Below are 25,595 nucleotides of genomic sequence, written 5' to 3'. Positions count from 1 at the left end.
AATGTCCCCAGGTGCATAGAAAGCTAATACTGCGGGAATATTCCTGAATTTATCCTTTGCAGTTGTGCATAAATATCTAGTAGGCTTAAAACCTATTCGAGTGATCCAAAATGTAAGCCTGTATCGACCTATATTCTCTGGTGACGACTTATGTATCTCATAGTGGAGGCAGAGAATTGTCTGTTGTTTGTTAGTCTATTATATGACAAATTGCGATTCTGCATCATCATGCTGTGTAGTAAAATTATGATACAAAACCTCTTTTAAATAGTCTAATAAATCTCTATAACTTCGATTCATAAAACAAGAACGTGGCTTTTTTCTAATACATCTCAAGAACGACGAAATTTTTCTGTTATTAAAAAGCTTGCAAATACAGAAATGATTACTCATAATACGAGTCCTCAAGTAAAACGATTATTTCAGCGATTCTTCGTAATACTTCATGTACCTGCAGTGTACGAGGTCCTCACTGTAATATTATACGAAACTCTATTGTATGTCATGAGGAAACACTTCAAAAAGGACAAGAGATTATCCCAAACAAACAATCCAGTTTTTTACAAAACCTTTGCGGAAAAAAATGTATTTACCTCCTGGCTACGTAGCTTAGAAAGGCATTCTCAAATTAATTTGAGTTTCAACATTACGGAGTAAGGGCGACTACATTACACACAGGATGTTTTTATTGTGGAATTAAATTAGATGTATGATTAAACATTACCTACCACTTATAACAGAAATGTTGGTAGAATAATTTCATCAAAATGAAAATAATATTCGTTGCAGCATTTCAATCACCCCTTACTTTAATATAACGTCAATAATATTCTAGATAGTTGCCTCTCTAAGTACACTCATTTCATATGGATCTCGATTATAATCACGCTATTCGACCTAAAATTCGACCGAGAACTTCAAAACAACTTTAATTTATATCAATAAACCACTCTAGTTATCCTTTCACATCGGCTAGAAAATTAATAACTCGTTGTAAACCAGCGAACTGCCATTACTACCTATACAAATCCCCCTACACAAACAGTTTCCTATGGAAGTGAACAGTGAACCATCAATTACCGTCTCCCTGTCCCTTTGTGCAATTTTCTTTGCATTAAAGCATCCCCTTGCAAATTCACACCCATTTATAACACAACACAAAACTATCTGGAACTCGTGTGACGCTATCTGCGGCGCAATTGTGGTGTAGCTTTATTTTATGGAGAACGAAAACTTGTTTTATTTAATCTGTTATTTTGTATGTACAGATAGAGTTACCACTATGCCATAGCCTTTACGAGGTTTACAATAAAAAAGTACTGTCATAAAAAATAACCTTGAATTTATAGTTCTTTGACGTAACAGTGGATTATATTTGTTTTCAAATGGTAAGTAATTAAAATGGGCCGGCTGGTGACAACTGACTAGTCTGTGGATATGAAAAAATAAAACCACTAATTGAATTTGACAAAAGCACAGTTGCCAGCCGGTTATATTCCATAAAAAACTGCGGCTAACTTTTCCACATTTACGTAACGAACTTTTTCAAATTGTCCTCGTGTTACATACAGTATTCCACTCATTCACGCAAACGCTACCTTTTGCATGTCCCTGTGTACACTGTTTTGGTCAAACACACACAGAAAAGCTCTTTGTCGCGTGTGTAAACCGAACTTTTGAGCAAATGTGTGGGAAAGAATTTATTTGTATGTGTATGATTGTGACGAGTTACGTGGCATTGTAAAATGAGGTAGCACGACCAACACTGGCATGGTTGATACACGTTTGGACTTTAGTATTTACATATATTTTTTCGTGCACACATAGGTAGGGGCGATCGGTTGGTGCATTACGTGCGGACACGGTTAGTTATCTCCTATTGATCTGGTCCAATTAAGTGCACCGACGCTCTGGGGAGCACTGGCCAGTGCCGGTCTTAGCTTCGCACGTGATAGATATGTATTGAACGCTTCCGTGTCGTAATTCCGCTGATGTTGTAACTTGTACACTAGGATACTGCAATTCACAATTCAGCGTGGAACGGAGCGTGTCCAATCAAAGATTGTGATGGACTAAAGCCGTTGAACTAAATACTCACTGTCTTTGATTGAAACATTGAATGGTATTGTTATGGTAAACAGTTGGTATAGGGATTATTGTTGTGTATTTTTGAAATTCCTGTATACAAACGGTCATGATTGCAGATTAACAATGTTTTTACTTTAGTTTAGTTTCGCTTATTCACACACAAAGAATTACGATCTAATATATCTACGATAATTCCTCTCCTTTTTTCTCTGCAGTTCTATTTATTTTTTTGTCTTTTCACCACACCTTTGTATATGTAGTGATGACCTACATAAATATTCCCATTCTTGCAAACCTAGAAAGGATTTTTGCAACTCTTTGTCAGTAGATATACGTGTCAGGAACAAAACAATCGACCTTTTGCGTCAAAGGCATCCTGAGTTCTCGGAAAGTGGGGTTAAGAGTCACACAACAATAAACCTTTTAAAAGCTATTTCGTTATTCTGTGTCATGGTATATCATGTAAAATATTTTCCATTTTAATCACCCGTCACTTTCAAAATTAACTGCACAGATATTCGAGTGGTACAAAAAAACACGCCAAACCCACAGAGCGTGACGTGTCGCGAGTTCGGTACCCGCGTAGGACAAGCATTTGTGAGAATACTCGCTAGCTCTTTGTGTGCTCTATAAATGCTTGTTATAAGTCTGGGTGTCTTTGTGCATGTTGCATGTTCACTTATTTACCATGTACTTCATTCAATACACAATTCATAAATACCAAAGAGGCATTGAACTCATTCACACACTTCTTTTTTTTTAAGTGTATTTTAAATCGAACGCGGACCATAGAGTCCACTAGAAAATTTTATCAGGATTGGCTTCCCACTAGGTAGCAAGCTGTCAATTACCTGAATGTACGGAACACCAGTAAATGGTACATACCAGTTTAATTCTAAGTCCCCCTTACGACACCCGCGGGATACAGGGTGGTACGAGTAAGAGACACTGGATATTGTTATCGGTCTAATCAAATTAGCAGGTTTTAGCAAACTTAGTGTTGGTTTCAGCTAATGTAGCGTTATAATAATGTGGTCGATGTGGCTCGCTAATATCGATATTGATAACGATGTGGTTATGATATATCGATTAGTAGATTAGTACTTATACATATAATTTTGGTCGATTTTGTAAATTTGTTTACGTTAGTCCATTACCTCAGCCTTACTATTAGATTGAAAGATAGGTTGTATTTATTTATTAATAGTTAAATGTCGTCAGCGAAGCTAACCGAGGACAGAGTGGATAGATGAAATCAAAGCCTTTTTAAAGGACTTTCTTAAGTGGCTGGGCAACATATGTAACAATCTGGATTTAATGGTTAGCTGTGGAATAGAAATAGAGTGACAGAAAAAAAGAAAGAAATCTCGGAGTATTGGAATACACACTGAAAAAAATTTGGCAGAATTGATGGATTGACAACCTGCTCCTTTCTTAAAGTCGATCACCTAAATGTTCAAGAGGTTAAAGGCTTTCTTATACAATTGTACATCTAGACATAAATGTATGTTAGGAAGCTGCAGTCTTGTCAGTAATTCCGCACAGACACATTTGGACAATTAACGTTCAGCTCTCATATTCGGGGCACGTAACCCGATGGCGTGTTAGCAGCGAGTGTTGTAACAGGCCCGCTACTGAGGCCAACCGTAACCGTCTGAATTGTGCGATCATTATACTTAATGTGTTAAGTATAAGTAAGTGATAACGCAAATGCAGACGTGTTTGTATGTGGTTAGGATTTGATTTTAAATGACAATTTTGCGGATATTCGGTGAATGTGTTGTAATGTGTGTTTAGAGACAGTCATTGATTTTTTTTACGTTTATTATTTTCAGATGGCGAACTGTATTCAGGTACAGTCGCAGACTTCAGTGGCATGGAGCCGATCATCTATAGAGAACCATTACAAACGGAGCCGTACGATTCAATGACGTTAAATGGTAAATATCTATCAACAAACTCTATTTCCACTCCTAAATAAGTGATAGTGTTTATCGTTCAAAAATAACCGACTTATGACGAGCAATAGACGTCAAAACACGTCGTCTTTGACGCCTCATATCAACGAGACTTACAACATAAATGTTAACACGGACCGTCTATTGTTTACAACATGTGTTTCCATACATAAATACGCACGATTAAATCTCAATGCGACTGTCAAACATACATCCGCCATTATAATTGAATTTAGAACGGCGGGAACTCCTTGTCAGTTTGACGTTTGACGTGTCAACAATCGCCAAATCCGATTAAGATCGTATTAGAAATTATCGAGTGAGCAGCGATAGGGTTACATCACTCGGCATAATTGGGTGTTTAAATTCATGGTCTAAGAGCCCGTGAACCCCAGACCTTCGTTATTTTATAAAAGCTGAAAGTTTGTCAGCGCATACTCCCAACCCAGGTAAGAACGATGGACCATTATGAAGTTTGGGTTATAGTGGCTTAGGCAGGTAAACGGTACTAAAGGTGTGTAAAATACCGATCTAAATTCGTCAAATAATAAAGTGCGATTGTTTGATATTATCTTCAGAATATTATAAAAAAACCCCCTTTTTCATTGCCAGACACTTCACATCGTGGCAACCCCTTGCCAGACACCCTTAATGTTCATGAAATTATAGTTTAACTTACGTTATAGTATAAAAGCTGATTTTTATATATAATACTTGGGTAATAAGTAGATGATGTTTCGTCATTAGCCAGACATTTTTTATAGTTCCAACCCCTTGCCAGACAAGCATGTAGGGTAGCTGTAGGAGCGAGCGCGAGGCAGTATGTATATAAGTGGGTGCGAGGGAGATGCGTTTGTATTGTTTAGTATTTAATACATGCTTACATCAACTAAAACAATAATATGTGCTATCTTCAATTATTATTAATTAAATATTCGTTATAAATGATAAGAATGATATTAATTATATCATTACTTACGTTAAAGTGTAATAGCTGATTTCTATATATAATATTTGGGTAATAATTAGATGATGTTTCCTTATTAGCCAGACATTTTTTATAGTTCTAACCCCTTGCCAGACAAACATTGTATGTCTTAAGAAGAGATTTGTGATTAGAATGACTCATGCAAATAAACTTTTTGGCGCAGATTTATTTAACTAATAATCTATGTAAATTTTAAAAACATCTTAAGGAAAGACATTCGATGCTACAATTACCTTAAATTGTTAAAAATTTGATAATTTTTTGGTTCTGAGGTAAAATATTTTTTCATTAGCCCTGTGAATGATTTGTAACATTCCCTGTGATAGCCACCCTCTGTGTATTCACGTGGAAAAATGATGTCATTGTACTTAAGGTTATGTTTTTTTCGCAATTTTAAAATTAATTCACATTTTTTCAATGTCTCGTCAGAAAATAATGTTATTTTGCCACTACTTTTGTTGCAAATAACACAAATTAATGTATCACCCATGACTTATTTTTAATACAAAATCACTTTTATTTAAAAAGTCACATAAACAAATTGTAAACATATAATCTACGTATCATACTATATTATATTATTTTAGCTGATGTAAACATGTACTGAGTACTAAACAATACATGCGCAGTATAAGTTTATATAATAATATGTATAATTTAAGTTTTTTTATAAGTTTATATAATAATACGTATAATTTAAGTTTTTTTTTATAAGTTTATATACTTTTGATCTCGCAGACAAACAGTGTGTACTGTTTTGTGAGACACTGTACTATGTCATAAGTATAACGTGTACCTGTGTTAACTGAATAAATAAATAAAAAAAAAGTAGAAATAACAACTGCGCAGTGAGGTATCGCGGTAGACTTAACTCGCCATCTCACTCGCACTCACTCATATACATACTGCCTCGCGCTCGCTCCTACAGCTACCCTACATGCTTGTCTGGCAAGGGGTTGGAACTATAAAAAATGTCTGGCTAATGACGAAACATCATCTACTTATTACCCAAGTATTATATATAAAAATCAGCTTTTATACTATAACGTAAGTTAAACTATAATTTCATGAACATTAAGGGTGTCTGGCAAGGGGTTGCCACGATGTGAAGTGTCTGGCAATGAAAAAGGGGTTTTTTTTATAATATTCTGAAGATAATATCAAAAAATCGCACTTTATTATTTGACGAATTTAGATCGGTATTTTCAGACCTTTAGTACCGTTTACCTGCCTAAGCCACTATAACCCAAACTTCATAATGGTCCATCGTTCTTACCTGGGTTGGGAGTATGCGCTGACAAACTTTCAGCTTTTATAAAATAACGAAGGTCTGGGGTTCACGGGCTCTTGCTCTATCACGCTTGTATTAACACGTGAATAGTGATGTACTTACACTCCTTTTGTTAAGGTACTTAAAAAGTGAGCAATCTTTGTGTGTTTTTGTCTTTAAACTAAGTTTAAAGATAAAACGCGACTTAAATGAAACGTGAAGCTACAAGCAAGATTACTAGACCAAATATACCACTGAAATAAATTAATGATTTATTATTCACAATGGAGTGCAACTACTTAGTTTTGACATAATAGACACTGTTTATTTTAAAACCTTAGAATGGTCGTATTAATTGTTATATTTTTTTTGTTTACAGCTCCGGATTTCGTAAATTCTTTAGTGCACGGGAATTTCGTGTATTTCTTCTTCAGAGAAACAGCTGTTGAGTACATCAATTGTGGCAAAGTAAGTATTTTTGAATAGTTGTAAAAATACTGTCAAATCATAATTCTGTAAATACTCTCCATTAAGATTATTTCGCATAGCCTGCAAATAATGATCATTAAAAAACTGTTACACAATATCAGCGTTACATTAATAACTAGTTAAACATTGTACCACATTTCGAGCAATATAAAAAATCACTGCACCACTATTTTTACTGAACCACATTAAAACAATAAACATCACAAATCCAACAAAACATACGTAATGAAAGCGTACATCGTTCTTGCAAGACACTGCAAGACGTTGTGCACGTGATTCACGCTGACGTGACACGCTGTTACCTGTCACGCCGGCACAGTAGCGACCGATTCATTGCTCGGTTCACTAATGTGTCTGTAAACTCCTGTAGTAATGTACGGTAGACCGCATGTTAGTGGGAGCAACGAATTACGAAGATCAACAACGTAACTGCTCACGTGGAATAGGCACGGAGTTCAGGTGTAATGCTTAAACTTGAGTAGTTCTTGTACAGTATGTATATAATTCGTTATACCTTGATTAGGAGTTTGTAAATAGAATAAAGATTAAAAATAATTAAAATAAAATGGTTTATCCCAAATGATTAATGGCAACTAACATGATTACGTCTGGAAATGAAGAAGTTTCAAGTTATCTTTTGTCGTATTGTCTATGAAATATTTAAATTTTAAATTAAGAATTGAACGGCTCATAACTCTAAAACAAAACACGAACAAGGCTTTCGTTTTTGTCTACCTGCTTTTTCTTTTTAGAAAGAAGTATTTGAAGATTAGTATCTCTTAATAATAATTCCTTTTTCCAGGCTGTATTTTCTCGTGTCGCTCGTGTTTGTCGGGACGACCGCGGCGGTCCTCACCGGTTCAAGCAGCGCTGGACCTCATTCCTCAAATCCAGACTTAACTGCTCAGTAGCCGGCGACTTCCCGTTCTACTTTAACGAAATACGTAAGTTTTCTTATTTATAACTTAATATCAGACGATAAATTTCCTACTGGTCGGTACGGCTCAAGGCCACTTATTTACTTTCTTTGTAAATTATTTTTAGAAGCAACGGATTCTATTTACTAAAATTTTAATTGATCTTATAGTAAACGCGACCAACATTCATATTATATACAGGATCTTAAAATATCTTTGATTATCCATTACTGAATTGTTCAAGCTAAATACACCAATAAGCCTCCTATAAGCAAACGTACGCTGTTTAAAAGAGAAGGCGCATTGCACTACATAGCTGTGTGTCACTTCCACAACTGCTTTAATAAGCTCTTAGGCCGGACCTGCAAAATATCTCCCAAATCTCTTGCAATTATTAATCTTCATATCAAATCTTTCAGAATCGACTACAGAGTTGATTGAAGGCGTGTACGGTGGGCTCAACGCCCAGCTCATATACGGCACCTTCACGACTCCACCGAACAGCATATCGGGCAGCGCGGTCTGCGCGTTCAGCATGCAAGACATAGCTGACACCTTCGAAGGAACCTTCAAGGAACAGAACGCTATCAATTCTAATTGGCTGCCTGTGAATAGTGCTAAGGTAGGTTTCTTCTCAACTCTATATTCGACTGCACTGAGAACTGAGCCGTTAACACGCCAAACCCACTATACGCAACGTGACGTGATTCGTTTTTTGTGATCCACGAAAGGTTGTTCTGAGTCTGACAAAAGATGTCAATATGGTTCCATCTGTTTGATTTATTGTGAAAGCGATTATATCTCTCAATCCTAAGTATTATTAACAAACCTTTCACTAAAAAAGGAGTTTCATTCTGTTTGATGACGTCCTTGTAAACAGGAGTTGACTTTACTATAACCATGCCTCATCACTAACAAACTACGCAAGCTTTACTTTCACATAACTAAGTTTCTATCAAAATCAAATTCATCAAGTGTCCAATGTCTTATTGAACTTGAACTAGAGGATATTTTTTTCTTCTCTTAATCTCCCTTCATTTCTGTTTGCATAGGTCCCGGAACCTCGTCCGGGGACATGTCACAACGACTCCAGGCAGCTTCCGGACCAGACGCTGAACTTCATCAAGACGCACGCGCTGATGGACGAGTCTGTGCCGGCATTCTTCGGAGAACCTATTGTTATAAGAACTAGTTTTCAGTAAGTTTTTTTTTACTACCATAGGTAAGGTCACAAACGAAAGTTGTTGAACGAAACATATATCATGTATGAGTGTACAACAAAACAACTGCCATCTACAATGTTGAGCGTCAGCAAGTTTTCTTGAAAGAGTCTTACTACCATGACTTAAAGTAATATTATTATGGCTGTGGAAGCATGACAGCGCAATACGCGGCGTAGAGCGGCGTGCCTCTTACACACAAACAATAATCTTACTATATGGTAGTAAGGATCCTGAAGTGTTGTAAATCTGTTAGTTCATGGATTTTTGTTGCTGTTTGTATTATCATGCTTCGACACTTATGTCATTTGGGTAGTGAGAGAGTGAAGAATGGTTCCTTAAAGCTTCTTTGATAACTTCGGTCTCTAAATGGATTTATGTTTAAAAACCTTTTTTTTCATTTCCAGCTATCGATTTACGCAAATAGCCGTAGATCCACAAGTGAAGACTCCTGGAGGAAAAGCGTATGACGTCTTGTTCATTGGCACAGGTATGTTGCTAGTTGCTATTATTTCAAACAGGATTTAAATAACAATCAAACATCCAACTCTTACTGACTAAACCTAAACCGCCGACGACAACCGCGTTCCATATCGCCACTAGGAAATGCATTACATAACATAACGTGAAACTGACTGGCCGGATAATCTATTAGCCTCAAGAACTGTAAATCAATCTACATAAAAGAAGAAGTATAACTTCATACTAACATCTTCCACCTTCCACAGACAACGGCAAAATCATAAAAGCCATCAACGCGGTTTCCTACGACTCCAACAAGAGAGCAGTTCCCGTCGTGATCGAGGAGCTGCAGGCGTTCGCGGCGGGCTCGCCCGTGCGCGCGCTGCGCGTGGCCCGCGCCGGCCGCGACGCCGCGCGCCTCATCGCCGTGTCCGACCGCCAGGTGCTCAGTCTCAGGCTGCACCGCTGCTCCAGCGAGAAGATTAGCTCCTGCTCGTGAGTATATATGATTATAAAAAAGTTTTGCCTTTAAGTTGTAGTGGTGTGATTTGAGAATGATTTTCAACGCTGTGAGGGATGGGTGAAAATGTTCTACTTAGTAGCCTAATTGGAATATACGATTTTCGAATTGTTTGCATAAACTATGGATTATTTATTATGTCAGATCTTTTGCTACCTTCGTTGTATGGGAATTCCCTAACACAAGTGCTTTAGCAACTTACTTTGGTTTCAGAGCAATGTATGAGGTTGTCCGCATTCCATAAAAAAAAAAAAGAATATACCATTTGAGAGTTACTTATTCATATCATAAGTGCAGATACTCAAACCTGTGGTGTTTCAATATAATCTTATTCTCTAGCGAATGCGTGGCGCTCCAAGACCCGTACTGCGCGTGGGACAAGCAGGCGGGTCGCTGCCGCGCTTTCTCTCACGGCGTCAGTCGTTGGCTCGACGAGAACTCCTTTTACCAGAGCGTCAGCACCGGCAGCCATGCTGCCTGTCCTCACAGTAAGTCAATCAATATTATTCTGATGTACGCATATTAGATGATGAATAGGGAGTACTAGCCTTTTGCTTCACGAAATTTATGAAATTTAAATATGGCGACTCACACAGATGGAGTAGTATGAAGCTTTTTCAAATATGGAAATAATAATTTTGAATATATTATAAAAAAATATTGGTACTTCACAAACAGGAGTGACTCAGTAACATAAATTTATAGGTAAAGACGCCGGTGCAGTAGGTGGTCTCAGTTCTGGTCTATATGATGACGCCAGAGGTGAGACGAAAGGAGAGGTCATCAACATTGTACAAGACAAGGATGGAAAAGGAGGGAGCGGGAGCAACGAAGGTACTACAAATCTTGTTGATGTTCTGACTAGCCTTTAACAAAAACTCCGTTTGGATTGGCTTCCAATCTAAACAGATTTGATAGAACATTAGTAACTACTCAAAACGGTTTCAGGCTTTCAGCTTTCTGACTTCTTGTAACAAGTGTTTAAGATCGACCGAGACTAACAGTTACGTATTTTTCCATACAAGGATGGATTTAGACTACCTTCGATAAAAAACACCATATTTTCCCCAGGTCCCGAAGTCCTAGCAGCCGACCCTCCCCCAGCCGCGTACTCCGTGGAGACGCTGGCGCTGGCGGTGGCGGCGGGCGCGCTGGCGGCGCTGGGAGCAGGGTTCGCTGCCGGGTACATCTGCGGGAGAAGGTGCAAGAAGGATGATGACGATAACATGCCTTACCCGGATACAGAGTACGAGTATTTTGAACAGAGGCAGAATATTAATAGGTTGGTATCTTTTGGCTGGTAAAATAAGAATTTAGCTTCATTGAGTGATCTTAAACTAAACTATATAGCCAGAGATTTTTTTTAATATTTTTTAGAAACATATCATAAATTATTCGATGCTGGTTTCTTTAAACAACATAATATTTACCTGGTATTTAACAAGGCAAGAATTCAAAAAAAGTCTCAAGTAACCAGTCATGCATTCATAATTACTAACAAACTATTTCACACCAAAACCAAATCTAAAATACTATACTTATATACCTTCCTGTCTTCTCAAATATTAATTTACCTCTTAAGCTGTAATGCCCAAACTGACAAACCCACTTCGGCCCACCAGGATCCAAGCCGAGCCCAAGCTGCTGCAGCAGGTGGAGGAGGTGACGTACGCGGAGCCGGTGCTGGCGCCGCAGCCGAAGCCGGCGTCGCCGCGCGCCACGCTGCGCAAGCACCCCCCCTACCACCCGCACCACGAGACGCTGTTCCAGTTCCAGCCCGACGCCTACCGCCGCGACAACTTCGGAACACTCCGCTCACATCAGGTCAATGTCAGTTATACTTCCTTCTTATACTTTTGCATGGCTTGCTTTTCTGACGACTGACAATTGATGATAGATGATTCGTCCGAAAATTATAGAAATTTTCCAGACCTGTTGAAAGAATATCAACGCCTTTTGCATGTGCCAGTTGATCTTACTGAACTTATTGTAATTTCGAGATTCAAAAAAATATATATTTGGGGAAAGTTAATCTGACTTTTGAGGGCAATGCAAAATGGTATAAAATACATCAGAAGACTTACTTTGATCTCTGAAAGTAAGACTGTTACAGATGTGGGAACGAGATGGCGCTCTACGCCCGTTTAGTTCTATCTCGCTTCCACAAATGGTAGTAACTCCCAAAATATCTGCAATAACAGCTCTTTATTTGTTTATTACGTGTCTATGTAGGTATTGTCTGTATGTACCTGTTCCCTTTCGTATATAAAAGCAAATGCATGTCCTTAAATATCTGTGTAATTTCTTCTTCTAGATTATTTGTATCGACGTCTATCAATATCTTATGGTATTCTATTTTGTATATGAACCCATTCCTGTATTTTATGTACTTATAATATTTTAGATGTAACTAGATCCCATGTTGAACATCCAAAGTAAGTTTTGTATCTACTATCCTACATTGGCTTGCTCTAAATCCATTCCATCCATATTGCATGGTTCTCATCCATATTATTTATTTCATTAGATTCTATATTATCATCAATATTTTATTGTGTTATTGGATTTAACTTCTAACATTTTACTAATCATTTCACTTTCATTGCCTAATCACTCAGGGTAAATGTACGTGAGATCAGATATCCTCTCAAATAAACTATCTCAACTTTTTTGCCCGTATATATTGGAATATCATGATAGTGGATTTAAACTAAAAAAAAAACATAATATTAAGTCCCAAATTAGATAGCCAATCAAATTTAAAAGTAACTTTGGGACTAAGAGACAAATTTTAAACTTGAAACTTTTCTAATTTGACCAAACTGTAGCATCTAGACGTAGCAAAAAACGCTACATTAAACCTTAAAATTCTTCATAAGCGATCTCACGTATATCACGCCTGGCTCTAACTGATCATGGTTGACTAACTCACGCACGCATATTCACCTAGGCATGTCAGTTAACGCAGGAATATTCGGACCGCAGGGCGATGGGTACCGGCGCGGCAATGACAATGGCTTCTCAACCACGCGCTCAGTGAAGAAGGTGTACCTCTGAGAAACAAGCGGGGCGGACTCGCGCGACCAAATGCACCATCAGAAACATAATACGCACCACCACCATACGTTGGGTAAGATATTTTTCTCTACTAATTTCCTAGCCGAGGAAAATCGCGGCAAAAAAATAACTAGTAAACATATTTGGAGCTAAACCTCCTATAACAATTCCAGAGAAAGAAACTGACAGAACTGTCTTAATTTACCCCTTATCCATAACGTACTGCATCTTAATCGTATACACGTGCAGAGACCATTTTTAGACCCAGGTTCATTCTTTTTAATTTAACCTTTGGCCTTGGAATCTATCGTATCAAATAATCTAAATCGAAAATTCAATTATTTAAGTCCATAGGTAGGTGTGCGTTTTAATAGCCAAGAACAACCTTATTCTGTCAAACTTTGTAACGTGTGTTGGTTGCGCAGTGTCCCAGCGCAGCAGTGGCTCGGGCTCCGGGTCGGCGAGCGGCGGCGGGTCGTCGTCGTCGCCGTCGCCGCCGTCGTCGTCGCCGTCCCCGTCGGGCGAGCGGCCGCCGACGCCGCCGCCCCCCGCGCCGCAGCCCTGCGCCTACATCTACCGCAACTAGCGCGCCGCCCCGCACACACACTCAGTGACAGAGACACCCTGTGACGACTACCCACACACACACTACCAGTGATAGAGACACCTGTGACGTCGACACATTCCAAATTTTTGTTAACGAAATTTGAAACTGTGACGGTTATCCGAACGTGTTTTGTTATCGACTGACAGTGACTACTACGGATATGACGTCATCTCGCTTTTCGAACGTTGTTAGCGTTTTTGAACGTAACGAATTACTTATCGATTTGTAACTTGAAAGAGTATGTGGATTGTTAAATCAATTTAAAATGAGTATAAAACATTCTTCCATGAAAACAAATTATATACGTACTGGTGTTATTCTACAATCTAAATGGATCGTATCTATCAGAGGATGTGAGACAAATATGTATTTTTTTTAAAAGACGGAACAATATTATCGATTGATGTATGTAAGATGAATAATGTAACAAATTGTAGATTGTTTAGAATATACATAGTTTACAAATAAAGTAGGTGAAAATATAAGTTTTTGTTGGTAACATGTTAACGAATAGTTAATTTGAGAATGTGATTGTCATTGCAGTTCTTTTCAAATTCGCTCTGTTCAATCTGCATTTGAGAATTGCAATGGAGTCACTGTGACGCTTTTTTACATAACTACTATTTTTAGCATACGTCATTAAATATAGGGAAGTTCTCTTATTCTAAAGTTTTAGCGTTATTATAACTCGACAACATTAATCGCAACACCACAAATTCACCCGAAAATCTATAAATGAGAATATTTTGTTGGCATGACATTACGATAGGTGTTGTTTAGTGTTGCCAAGTTATATCTATTCTAGTTTAAACGATGATTATAAACATTATAGTTGAAAAACAATGACATTATAAAAAAAAAACACAAAATATGATATAAATTATATTTACCATGTATAAAATGATATGTAAAGTTCTGATACTTATTCATTCATTAAAAAGTGCTTCTTATGGGTGTATTTAGATTACTAGGAGATCGTTTTGATAATTATTGGATAATGTTATAGATTTAGCGATTATGTATACATAGATACATATTATAATAGTTAAGACGGCACTGTGATGCCACATTGCCAATTTAGATTGTTGGTGCGCCATTGTAAGTTACAACCGGTAACTGTGATCATTGTGTACATACATTCTGTGACACTAACGTCTCATTTTGTCTACTGTCGTTTCTATAAATTAAACTTTCCAGAAATGTGGGCCAAAACGTTTGTAAAATCCTCTTTCGAAAGACGTTCCTGTTGCTAATTTTGTAATCGCCGCGGTTATGTAGTTATTCCCTTGTTAATACCGGCTTCATCAAGTTCATTTGTAAACTAGCTAGCTGTTACTTTTCATCCCGAAATGTATAGTGTTCAACCTCATCTTCGCTCATTGTTGACAATTGAATGTATGTAAAGAAAATGTCAATTCTATTTGTAATGACTTAGTGCCTAAGTGTGTGTGACAGGATTGTAATTTGTACAATACAATGATTCAGTTTTTGTTCTGGACTGATGTTAGAGCGGAATAAAGCGCCATTAGAGTAGCGATTACAGTAGACAAGACGTAAAGAAACTATAGATGTTGCCTCAGAACTCTCTCGAGATCTCCGTCACTGTGCACACTACACCGTGCACTTGGCTATTCGTTTTCCAACACGAATTGTGATACCTGGAGGTCACACTCGTCAGAGTAATCCGGTAACATACAAAACATAATTTTTATACGCCATAATAATAAAAAAAGGCATTCTCAACATTGCCTTCATAATACTCATGTTTAATTTCATTTATATAATACCAAAGATGCCATGATTTTAATGTAAATTATTTATTTATAGTAGTGATTGCTAATAACGTATATTACTTAATCAAGTTGTTATTTTATATGAATATAACTGCCAATTTGTATACTTATTTTATAATTAACCAAAGTAACGCACACATTGTTTTTTAAATTATAAATCCATGCCATTTGTAGAGATGCTTTTACATGGCCGTAATTGTTTGGAAATTGTATAATGAGTTACAGACTGCGAAAATGGCAAACTTTTTTGTAATATTTTAAACTTATAAGCTTGCAGTCCTTAGTCATTTAGTGAATAAAGATTATTATGCTGTTACAGATTTACTGTTATGACGTAAGAGTTGTATGTATGTATAGACCGTTATACCTGGCCCGCTAGCGACGCGCTTCCTTTGAAGTCGTCGAGTAATACTTAGGGTTGCCTTCAATACTTGGATAAACAATCTTCACGTTATTGCCATTTTCACAGTTTGTAATGCGAAATTAATTAACACGTACATACGTAAGTGAGGCTAGCACTTGTAAATAGCAAGTTCTGTAATGTAACGTTAGATTTCGTCAAGTAAATTAAGCGTTAGAGTTTAAGCGCAAGACATTTTTGAAAGGTGAATTGTTAAGAATTGTTTTTGTAAAACTAAAGATATTGATGAAATGTACAATAACCATTTCTACGTTTAAATTACTGAACCACCTTTTTATACTCGTAAAGTTAATTGTAACCGTAAACATGCCTGAGAAGTCTCTTGTATTAAGCATAAAATATTGATTTATAATATATTGAGAATTATATAGATTGTATCGTATGTAGACTATTATAGACCGCTTAATTTTGTTTGGAACTCGAAGCCTTAGTGTTAGAAATTGAAGACTTTTATTGAAATAAAGAACTAAGTAACTGTAATAACAGAGGTTGGATTGGAAAATGATCCGCAACTTTTATTAATATAATGTTAAGGTATAGCTCGTTACGTCACGTTACTCTCAGACTATCCATCACATACTAATCTATGTTATAGCATGTAAATACGAGGGTTGAGTTTTGAATGAGGAGGGTATGCGCCACTTTTCACTGAGACCAATGTGCCCTGTACTATGAACTCTTAAAAGAATACTGTTATCATTATGGAAGTTAGATGACGCAATAAATGGATGGCGGCATCTCGCTTCCACTACGGCAAAAGTCTTTATTTAAAAATTCATAATATGGGCACTGGTATAATGTTTACGCAACACGCTATTCGTTTAAGATTTTACAAAACGTTAAAGTATATACCCTAAATTATATTCACTTTAAATGACTAATGCCTTAGTGCAGACTAGAGGATATGCCACGACTCTCAGTGAACTGTAGGCCTCACACGAAAGGACAATTGTTTTCGCTGCGTGTGCAATATTTTTCTACTTGAAAGTTTTCTCGGAATTCTAATTTCAAAATTGTTGCATAGAATTTTAAAATTAGAATTGTAACCGCAACGCATATTTGTGTTTACTACGTGAAGAAATCTTTACCACAAAATGTTTAACGAAAATATTAGGTAGATATAGAATATGAAATTGAGAAAGCTGCTAATATTTAAAATGCATGTAGAGCCATTTATTCATATTTGTCACCTGAACCCTGACAAAGATTAAAAGTATTTTGTGGTAAAGAGACGCGGGACGGTAAAATATGAAGTAACTATGGGAAGTGCCTAACTATATTACCTATTTGCACCTGTAGTATTAACGGAACCCCGTTAGCTCCCATAAACCGACCATTATCTCATTACCAGATTTTATATAAGCGTTTGCTTTAAATTAAATCTATGTTTCGTCTTGCAAAATAATGCCAAAGGCAAAACACAGGTTAAATTAAACTGTTGACTTCCATGCTAAATGGTAGTGAGTTTCTAATAGTGTGCCTTTAGTATCGCATAGTGACCGCCCTTTAGAAACTCGAAAAAAGAAAATTGGATTAGGTACTTATCTATCCATTTATTTTTGAACCTCATGAACAGTCATTACTTCGTACAATTTTACTAGTAGTCATAACGTATACGTCATCATTTACAGATAAATTCACTTATTACATTACCTGTTATTCCAATTCACTATGTCTATACCTGATGATAGTTTGGTAATATAATATCCCTATGATTATAAATTACCTTTTCATTCACTCATACATTTTTCTGTACTCTCTTATGATGATTTGCTCTTTACTCCAGCGACATTAAAGGTGATGTAGCCTCTGTTCTGATTATACTCTTTGCCTTGTCCTCTCACTTTGTTACAAAGAGGGACGGAGCACAGACTAGACTTAAAACAGAGACTAAATTTAGTTTATTTTAAGGCATAGGTTTAAGTAGGGGTTTTATAAATAATAATGCAAACGCAATTGCAGTGATAGAACTGTTACACCTTATTCGCTGCCCGTATTTATAGAGTGCAATTTTTTTATAACTAGAGACAAATAGATTGTAAAACATTGATTTGCAAAATATGAAATAGTGAGCTCGGTGGGAGCAAAGTTTTATATTTTACTCTTCATTGTTTCAAATGTTATGATCATTTTCTCATTAAAATATTATTAATATTATGCTAAATATTTTAGCAAAGGATAAAATGTATTCCTTTTCTTTAGTAAATAAAATATTGAAACTCGAAAATATTTTTTTTATTTCTCTACGTAATCCCTCTAAACAAAACAAGGAAGTAATCGAGTGGTCGCGCGCATCTAACCGCCAACTATGCAAGTGCGGTACAAAACGTTTTTGTGGTTTGATATTTTATTATCTATTATGTATTATTATATTATTCTTCTCGATCTTACGTGACTCGTTCGTTTTCTTCGTGAAAATTATGAAAGAATTGCTTTTGTTTCTAAGGAGACAATAAAGCTAGGCATACCGTGAGCTATGTTAGGTATTTCTTTAATCAGAAACAATATGAAAAAAATGACTAAATCTTACAACATTAGAAAATTATTCTACGCCATCTCGCAGTTGTATTAAAGATCCCGACGTCTGCTCAAGGCAAAGTTCATTAATGGGAACTGTACCTATTGCAAAGCGCAAAGTGCAGCACAGATCACTTGCCTCTCGGCGGTATACGAACAAGTTTGAATAGACGAAGAATGAAGTTTAAATTGTTAATATTTACTTTCTTACTCGCTTCATCAACTTGTGACTAAAAGACCTAGTTACAAAGTTAGTAAAAGTGTCTATGTTTAGAGCTATTAGACTCTGTGGTCTTTGTTTTGAAAATGACAGCAGTATCAGCTGACAGTGTCAACAATGACATTAGCGAGTGTATACTGAAATCACAATTTTGTTTTAAATTATTTTCAATTAAATTTTAAGCTGTTTAGACTATCCAACTACAACCAAATGTAGAATACAATAAGTGATGTTATTCTCACCCTTCATAATATAGTGTTAAGAGCTTATTCAGTCATCATTTAAGATAAGTAAATTCGCTCACTGCACGTGTTGTGTTTGCTTGCGTTAATTTTATATAAAAATGGAAGCTAATGTGTTAAAACACTTTACTGTTAATTACAAACAAGTTATTATAGATGAGCTAGCATTAGAAGGGCTAGAAGGTGCAGGACTCGATCTATTATGGCGACGTGTTGGCTATCGGTTAGCCACAGAAGTCACTGAGAAAATGCAAGTTCGATTTTGGGATTATGTTGTTAATAATAGCAATATAAAGTTTTATAAAATACCTCAACCTCTGCCGTACGTGGAGATTATCGATAGATTTGAGTTGGTTGACGATGTTACAGGCCATTTGAAGGAGCCAGTGAGTATTCAATTGTTTTTATATACTGTGATATATATGTGAGAGATTATTGACTAATAAGTTCTGATTTCACTTCATGGTTAGTGTTGGCCAACAATTAAGACTTTTTTAGTTTTTGTCTAATTGGCTAAAGCAATTTCGTTTCAGTTTGGAAATACAAAAAGATAATATCACGCCTTGGTTTAGCAAATTAAAATTAATTATCAAAAAATTATTTCACTCATTCTTTATTATAATACCCTACTAAAACATGTACTAAAAGAATATCTCTATGAAGGTTTGTCATATTACATACATACTACAATTCATAATTTACTTTTCAGGAAGATTATTTAGATGGTCCCTATGAATATAACAGCATTGAGGGTGAACATGGATCATCTACATATTACAATGTAAGGACCCTAATACCTAGACAAGAACTACAAAGTAAATCTTATGAAGATATTGTGACTGAGTATGGTGATAAAATGGTGATGGTTGCAAGTATAGAAGAGAGGTGGTGTGCACTAGCCGGGCATAAACCCATGACATATTTAGCGCAGATGACGCATGTTCACTATTGTCTGCTGGAACTTATTGGCAAGGCCAGGGGTAATGTAAGTATATCAACCAATCAATAAGTCTCATTTATTGAATTATGTGACCAACAAAACCATTTAAACGGTTTGAGGTTTTGGAATTAATCTAAATGAGGTTGGTGCAAGGCTTAGACAAATGATAAATTAATTTATAACAAGAGTTACCTTTTTAAATTTTAACCATATTTATTTAGTATCCCAGCTGTGAGACTGACACAACCAAAGTATTGTCTAATATATAGCTGAAAACTGTAGGTAAACATTTTGCTCTCTGCAAAATGCTTAACCATACCATTTCTATCACAAGCTAATTCCTCACACGATTAAATTGATATAAACCATACTATTTTAGGGACAAATGACAATAGGAAAGACAAATCTTAACAAGATAATCAAGGATCCAAAGACACTGTTCTACAATAGAAAGTATTTAAGAGAAATAGACCTGATTAGGACCGATAACATTTCACAAGTGGTTGCCGGCAAAGCTTTAAAGGCTTTGCTAGTTAGACTAAAGAGGTTCCACCAGCCAAGTGTCCTGACAATGCCTAAAAAAGGTGCATTACACAATGTTGTGACCTATTTGTTGCAACAACCTGACCACAGTGAGAAAACTGAGGTGATTGTGAAGAAGGGACTCATCACACAGAAACAGAATCGGAGATTACAGAAAACTGTTAATATATTTAATTTCGTGAGTATTTTTATTTATTTCACAATTTATGAAAACAAACAATTACATAATTTAGTCTTTCGGAAGCAACATACAAAACTACTGCTAATTTCTTTAAGAAATCTTCTCCAGCCAACCCATAAAAGACAAAATAGACAATATTTTTTAAGTTTCGCGCCATATACATTTTTTTTTACCGCATATCTACAAAGGCTTAAGGCATTAGTTTGCTGTGCACAATAGCCAAAGCACTCAAAATTTTAATCATTAAATCAGTTGAGCTCATCATATTAATATTTTTAGTAACATAGCTAGAAAATTTTCAGGAAGAAAGAATGGTAGCAGCCGACGACAAAGCTAAGAAAACGACAGTCAATCTAAAAAGGAAATTCATATACCTTTCATCAAAAAGCGATGAGTCTTCGGGGTCCGATGAGGAAACCCAGGAACCGCCTTTGAAGTCCCAGTACAAAGTCGGCGTCAGTCTATTGAGGCAAGCCTACGAGAGGTTCCTGGATGCAGGTCTTGAAGGGCTCACACAAGTGCAGTTGGCACAACTACTGGGCATCGAGTTTTATATCAGTCGAGGTATTTGTAGAATATTCCGCCTGAGGAATATTGTAAGGGAGTATCTTGAGGATAAAGGGAAGCAGAGGACTGCCAGGTAATTTATTTTATAAGTTACTTTTTTAAGGTTTGATAATCTAATACAAGTTATAGACTGATGGTTGTAAACCTCCTAGCCTCCTAAAGTTAATTTGCTATATAAGTAAAATATGCGATGCGAAAGTTATACGATTAAGAGTTGCTGTAACTGTAAGTACGAAAATGACAGAGAAAATTAATAATATGAGTAATATTATTTCAATGTTCCAGATTTATAGCAATAGCAGCCACAGGAGAGATGGACGTTAGATACGCAGAAGAAAAGAAGAAATTCTATGAATACCTAAAAAGAAATTCTAGTGAATCAACTTCAAAGGAAGCTGATAATGCTCAAGAGTCGTCGACTACGGATGATATTATTCCACTTAAGAAGATGAAACTTGAATCTGACAACCCAGACGTAGAAATGACGCCGGAAACTGCGATTACAGAGATCAAAGTTCTAGATGGTTTCGAGAGTGTTAAGTCACTTGGGACTTTCAAGAAGAACCCCACTTTGAGACAATTAACGTTCGCTAATGGAGTCCTCAAAGTCCTTCAAGATAAACAGTGTGTATGTGGGTACCATACGCTCAGTAATCTGGCTTCTAAAGAAATAAACGAACCGCCCATGGACACAAAAGCTTTAAAATCTTTCATACAAAAGTTGGTCACAGATGGTCACATCAAAATGTATAAGTTAAAATGGCCAGCTATCCAAAAATATTCAGTGTTAATTTGTGCTCCACACATAAAAATCACACATCCGTTATTAAAGGCTAAGTATAAAGAGATTTGTATGAGGGCTATCACAAATAAGAAGACTTCTATTAAGAAGGAACCAGTTGAAGTCCTTAACCCTCCTCTATCACAGTCTTCTTATCCTCGATACATGAAAATTCAGAAACTTCACGAGGCCATCATCCGTTTTGCCTATTTCGACGATGTACCGCCTGAAACACATGTAATGCCTCCCGGTTTCGTTAGTATAGTCGATTTCATCCAGGAAGTTACAATAGAATTTGTTATTAACAACACGGGCAGCATGGGTATGACTGAAATTAACCAGTTAATTAATAAAAGTCAACTGCAGTTAAAACTTAGAGAAGCTCCCCCACATATATACAAGGTTCTAATGCGATCTAATACTTTGCAAAACGCAATAAGACTAAATCTCAAAGTGTTAGCAATGCTAGGTCTGATACAGCTAATAAACCAGACACAGACCAGCTACACTTCAGGCGCCATCAACTATACGAGCTTTTTGTTCTTTGTAAATAGACACGCTAAAATATTGGATACGTCAGGCATATGGCCGCGAAAAAATGAGGAAGTTACAACAGAAAAGAGTTATGAGTTCAAGACATTTGAAGATGTTACTGAATATTGGAATGATGTTTATCAAATCAGTACAAATACTGTAATCGAATTGGCTAATCGAGGTAGGAAGCAGCTAAATCCACCAATGCGAAGGGAAGATGAAGTTGCACGATATGACAATGGAGCTCGATACGGTGATGGTAACGGGCCATGCGGTTTCGACTCATGCTTCTATATGGAAATACCACGACTCTGGCGTACCTACTACATGAGGCCTCTTAGATCTCACGCATCATCAAAGAAGAAAGTCAATATCAAACTACCCAAAATAAAACTAAGTAAGAAAAAGGGTGAAGCTAAATCAAAACCAACTGCTAAACCAGTCCCAGAAAAAGTTACTATTGCTAATACTGCTAGTGTCAGCAATGACAAACGGAAGAGAAACGAATCTGTGATAAAGTGGTCGAAAGAGGAAGATATAATATTAACCATGTGCAAGGCTGCAATCACCATCTTGAGTCCTGCCTCTCAACCAGGCAGTCTTATCGTGAGGAACCTCGTTGCCAAAGATTTACTCACCCTCAGAGACCCTAAAAAGACCAAGGGTACATGCCATCGCAGATCAAAAACTCTTGAATCAAATTTAACTTTGGTTCACGAAAAACAATGCATTATAAATGAACTGCGGCGAAGAAGGAACCTCATTCAAAAGTACGAAGGTCTATTAAAGAAGATTAGACTTTTATATTCAACTAATATGACGAAGTTCATCAACAAGGCTAGAATACCGATGTTGGAATTGGTGTGGATCATAACACAGGTTATGCGAAGCAAAAGTTATACGCAAAGGGTGCCGTGCGTTGCAATCGACCTCGATGATTTTCATCAACACTTCACAATACTGCCTTCTACGGCAAACAAAATATGCAACATGTATAAGGTGCCTGACCACGCTTGTTTGAAGGAAGCCATAGTGCTCACGATCATGCAAACCTTGAATGGCGATGCGAACTCTGAAATAGGAAAAAAAATATACCAAACTTTTAAGGAGTACCCAGAAAGCTCTCTACGAACCGCCGTGGAACAACTACGAAAATGTGGTGCTATTTCAGCTAAGGAGAAAATATTCAACAATCAAATGCGCATAATTGATTTGGAGGATATAGTTCAGTCGTCATACAAAATCTCTGCATTTTACCAGCGCAAGTGGCAGAACCGTTTTAACTCTGAATTTGCTGATAAATTGGCTATTCTGATGAGTAAGGAACATGGTGAGAATGAAATAAAGGGGTCAGCAGATTTCAACTGCATGTATTGTGAGATGCATGCGAGTGGGATCGTAGACATGAAGCCGACTACTATGCCGGTAATAACGGACCCGTCAGGTGCACCCATCATGCCAGAGGAAATTAATGTACTCACTATCGACACGAAATATAAATTGAAACCAGGGATATTGAGCTGGAGAAACAAGCCCAACAACGTCAAAATATCCGAAGTTTATAATGATTTGAACTTAGATGACAGTTTGAAGTACCTTAGCAGGTAAATATCATTCCACAAATTTGTTAATACCATACGAATTAGATTGGCCTTTATTTCAAAGGTCAATAATTATTAATTATAATTATTCAATTATTATTATGGGCAACACTTTTATTTTACAGTTACACTACAGTGGATGCTAAAGAATTAAAAAATCTACACTTAGATATAAAAGACCAAATCATATCGCACTTGTTCAAAAAAGGTGAAACAGGAGCGACTTTTGCTGAATTAAAGGTATATTTTGACACTTTCATTTGTCAAAAATCTTATGATCTAGGTTTTTTGATTTCTAAATGAACGATTTTCTAACATTTTTGTAATGTTACAGGACCTTCTTCAAATCGAAGACAAAGTCTTAATGAAAAAACTGCAGCATCTAGAATTAAAAAAAATAGCCAAACGAGTAGGCTTTTACGAAAACGTCATCATCCTTGTAAAGTTCATAAGCCCATGGACTGCTAAAATAGGGGACAAATACCTGTTGCCAACCCCATGGCAAACATTACAGGGAAAGGCTAGACTAGACGTATTCTTCAAATGGTCAAGCGTCATCATGAATGTCATCTTCGAAAGACCAGGCTGTTCGGTAGTATACATTGCTGACAAATGCGAATACATAACGTATCGAGCAGTACAAGATATTTGCATGTTTCTAGAAAAATATGGATGTATAAAACTCAATGTCGTGAAGAATCAACAGCTTGATATATTTTCTGATGAAAACACGGAACCCGAATTCATGGAATTCAACCCCTATGAGGACCCTGATCACATCTTAGCATTCACTGTTAAGAATTCTATTACGAAGTACTGTTATGTTAGAAAAGTCATGATGGATAAGGTTAAATAAAATAAGCTTAGGTAACTTGGACTATTCAATATTATACCTTCTCTGGCAACTGCTTCATGAAGAGTTAAAAAAAATATCAGTAGGTACTATATAATATGAATGATGTAACTTAGTACGTCTGGAAAGGGGTAAAATATAGCACTTTCTCACCTATAGTTTGTGGGTGTAAGCATCTTATCCTATTTTGCAGTTCTTTTCGATGCTCCTAGTTTTGGCTATTTGTGCTCCATTGTTTTGAGAATTGTGGCTAAAGCTAAAGAGGTTTAAGCTTTAGCCACAGTTCTTATAAAATAATACGTGAAATGTTCCGAAATAGGTATTTAGTATATCTTGTGTTATTAAATACGAGTTAAGGCCAATGTCTTTTTACTTAAAACCCTACAATTAGTCCACTGCTTTATGAGATTTTTTGATGATACTCTTTTGTTTTGCTCATTGAAGCGAATGAAGTCCGATATCCCACTTTCTTACACCTGTGGTGTAGTTTTGTTGAGCAAACGCTTCAATATCATGGTTTTCTGTTAATAAAAAATGCTTTAATGAAACATTGCTGTTTTTGCCTCAAAGGAATTAGGTACGTAAACCCCTTGAATACCGAGTGTGAGTACCCTCTGCAGTTTGAAGAACCTTGCTATTGATGCTAGAATTGATACCGCAAAATAATGGGTGGCTAGGGCTTGGAACAACAAATAAAAACCATGCATGAAAAAAAGGGAGAGAAAGCTTATTTCAAAAATAATTAAGTATTAGAGTAAAGAACTGTGAGTTGTTAAAAATAATCTATATTTCTAGAACAATAAACAAAACTGATTCTTATAGTGGT

General features: G+C 36.4%; 2 protein-coding genes across 4 annotated transcripts in view; both read left to right on the top strand.

The window, feature by feature from the left end:
* Positions 1-18,017, top strand: part of LOC113494825 (semaphorin-1A) — a 326,527-nt gene extending 308,510 nt beyond the window's left edge. The window contains exons 5-17 of one of the 3 annotated variants that reach the window (XM_026873332.1): positions 3,924-4,028; positions 6,684-6,772; positions 7,596-7,737; positions 8,130-8,332; positions 8,763-8,908; positions 9,338-9,420; positions 9,659-9,887; positions 10,252-10,400; positions 10,618-10,746; positions 10,984-11,194; positions 11,535-11,736; positions 12,898-13,042; positions 13,395-18,017. In XM_026873332.1, coding sequence (XP_026729133.1) covers positions 3,924-4,028; positions 6,684-6,772; positions 7,596-7,737; positions 8,130-8,332; positions 8,763-8,908; positions 9,338-9,420; positions 9,659-9,887; positions 10,252-10,400; positions 10,618-10,746; positions 10,984-11,194; positions 11,535-11,736; positions 12,898-12,969 — 1,760 coding nt within the window. In that variant the 3' untranslated portion in view covers positions 12,970-13,042; positions 13,395-18,017. Of the gene's footprint in view, positions 1-3,923; positions 4,029-6,683; positions 6,773-7,595; positions 7,738-8,129; positions 8,333-8,762; positions 8,909-9,337; positions 9,421-9,658; positions 9,888-10,251; positions 10,401-10,617; positions 10,747-10,983; positions 11,195-11,534; positions 11,743-12,871; positions 13,043-13,394 lie in introns of those variants that run through there. The other 2 variants (XM_026873322.1, XM_026873314.1) reach the window with 2 other exon arrangements.
* Positions 18,018-18,617: 600 nt separating this feature from the next.
* LOC113494808 lies at positions 18,618-25,131 on the top strand. Its single transcript, XM_026873292.1, has 7 exons — positions 18,618-19,155; positions 19,479-19,754; positions 20,089-20,430; positions 20,736-21,073; positions 21,286-23,919; positions 24,042-24,156; positions 24,251-25,131. Exons 1-7 carry the CDS (start codon positions 18,871-18,873, stop codon positions 24,770-24,772), a joined length of 4,512 nt encoding a protein of 1,503 aa, XP_026729093.1. The 5' UTR covers positions 18,618-18,870; the 3' UTR covers positions 24,773-25,131.
* Positions 25,132-25,595: the final 464 nt, after the last annotated feature.

This window comes from Trichoplusia ni, chromosome 1 (assembly GCF_003590095.1).
Source record: "Trichoplusia ni isolate ovarian cell line Hi5 chromosome 1, tn1, whole genome shotgun sequence".
In the NCBI taxonomy this organism is placed as follows: Eukaryota; Metazoa; Arthropoda; class Insecta; order Lepidoptera; family Noctuidae; genus Trichoplusia; species Trichoplusia ni.
Note: the sequence above shows the minus strand (reverse complement) of the source record. Positions and strands in the feature narration are given on the sequence as shown.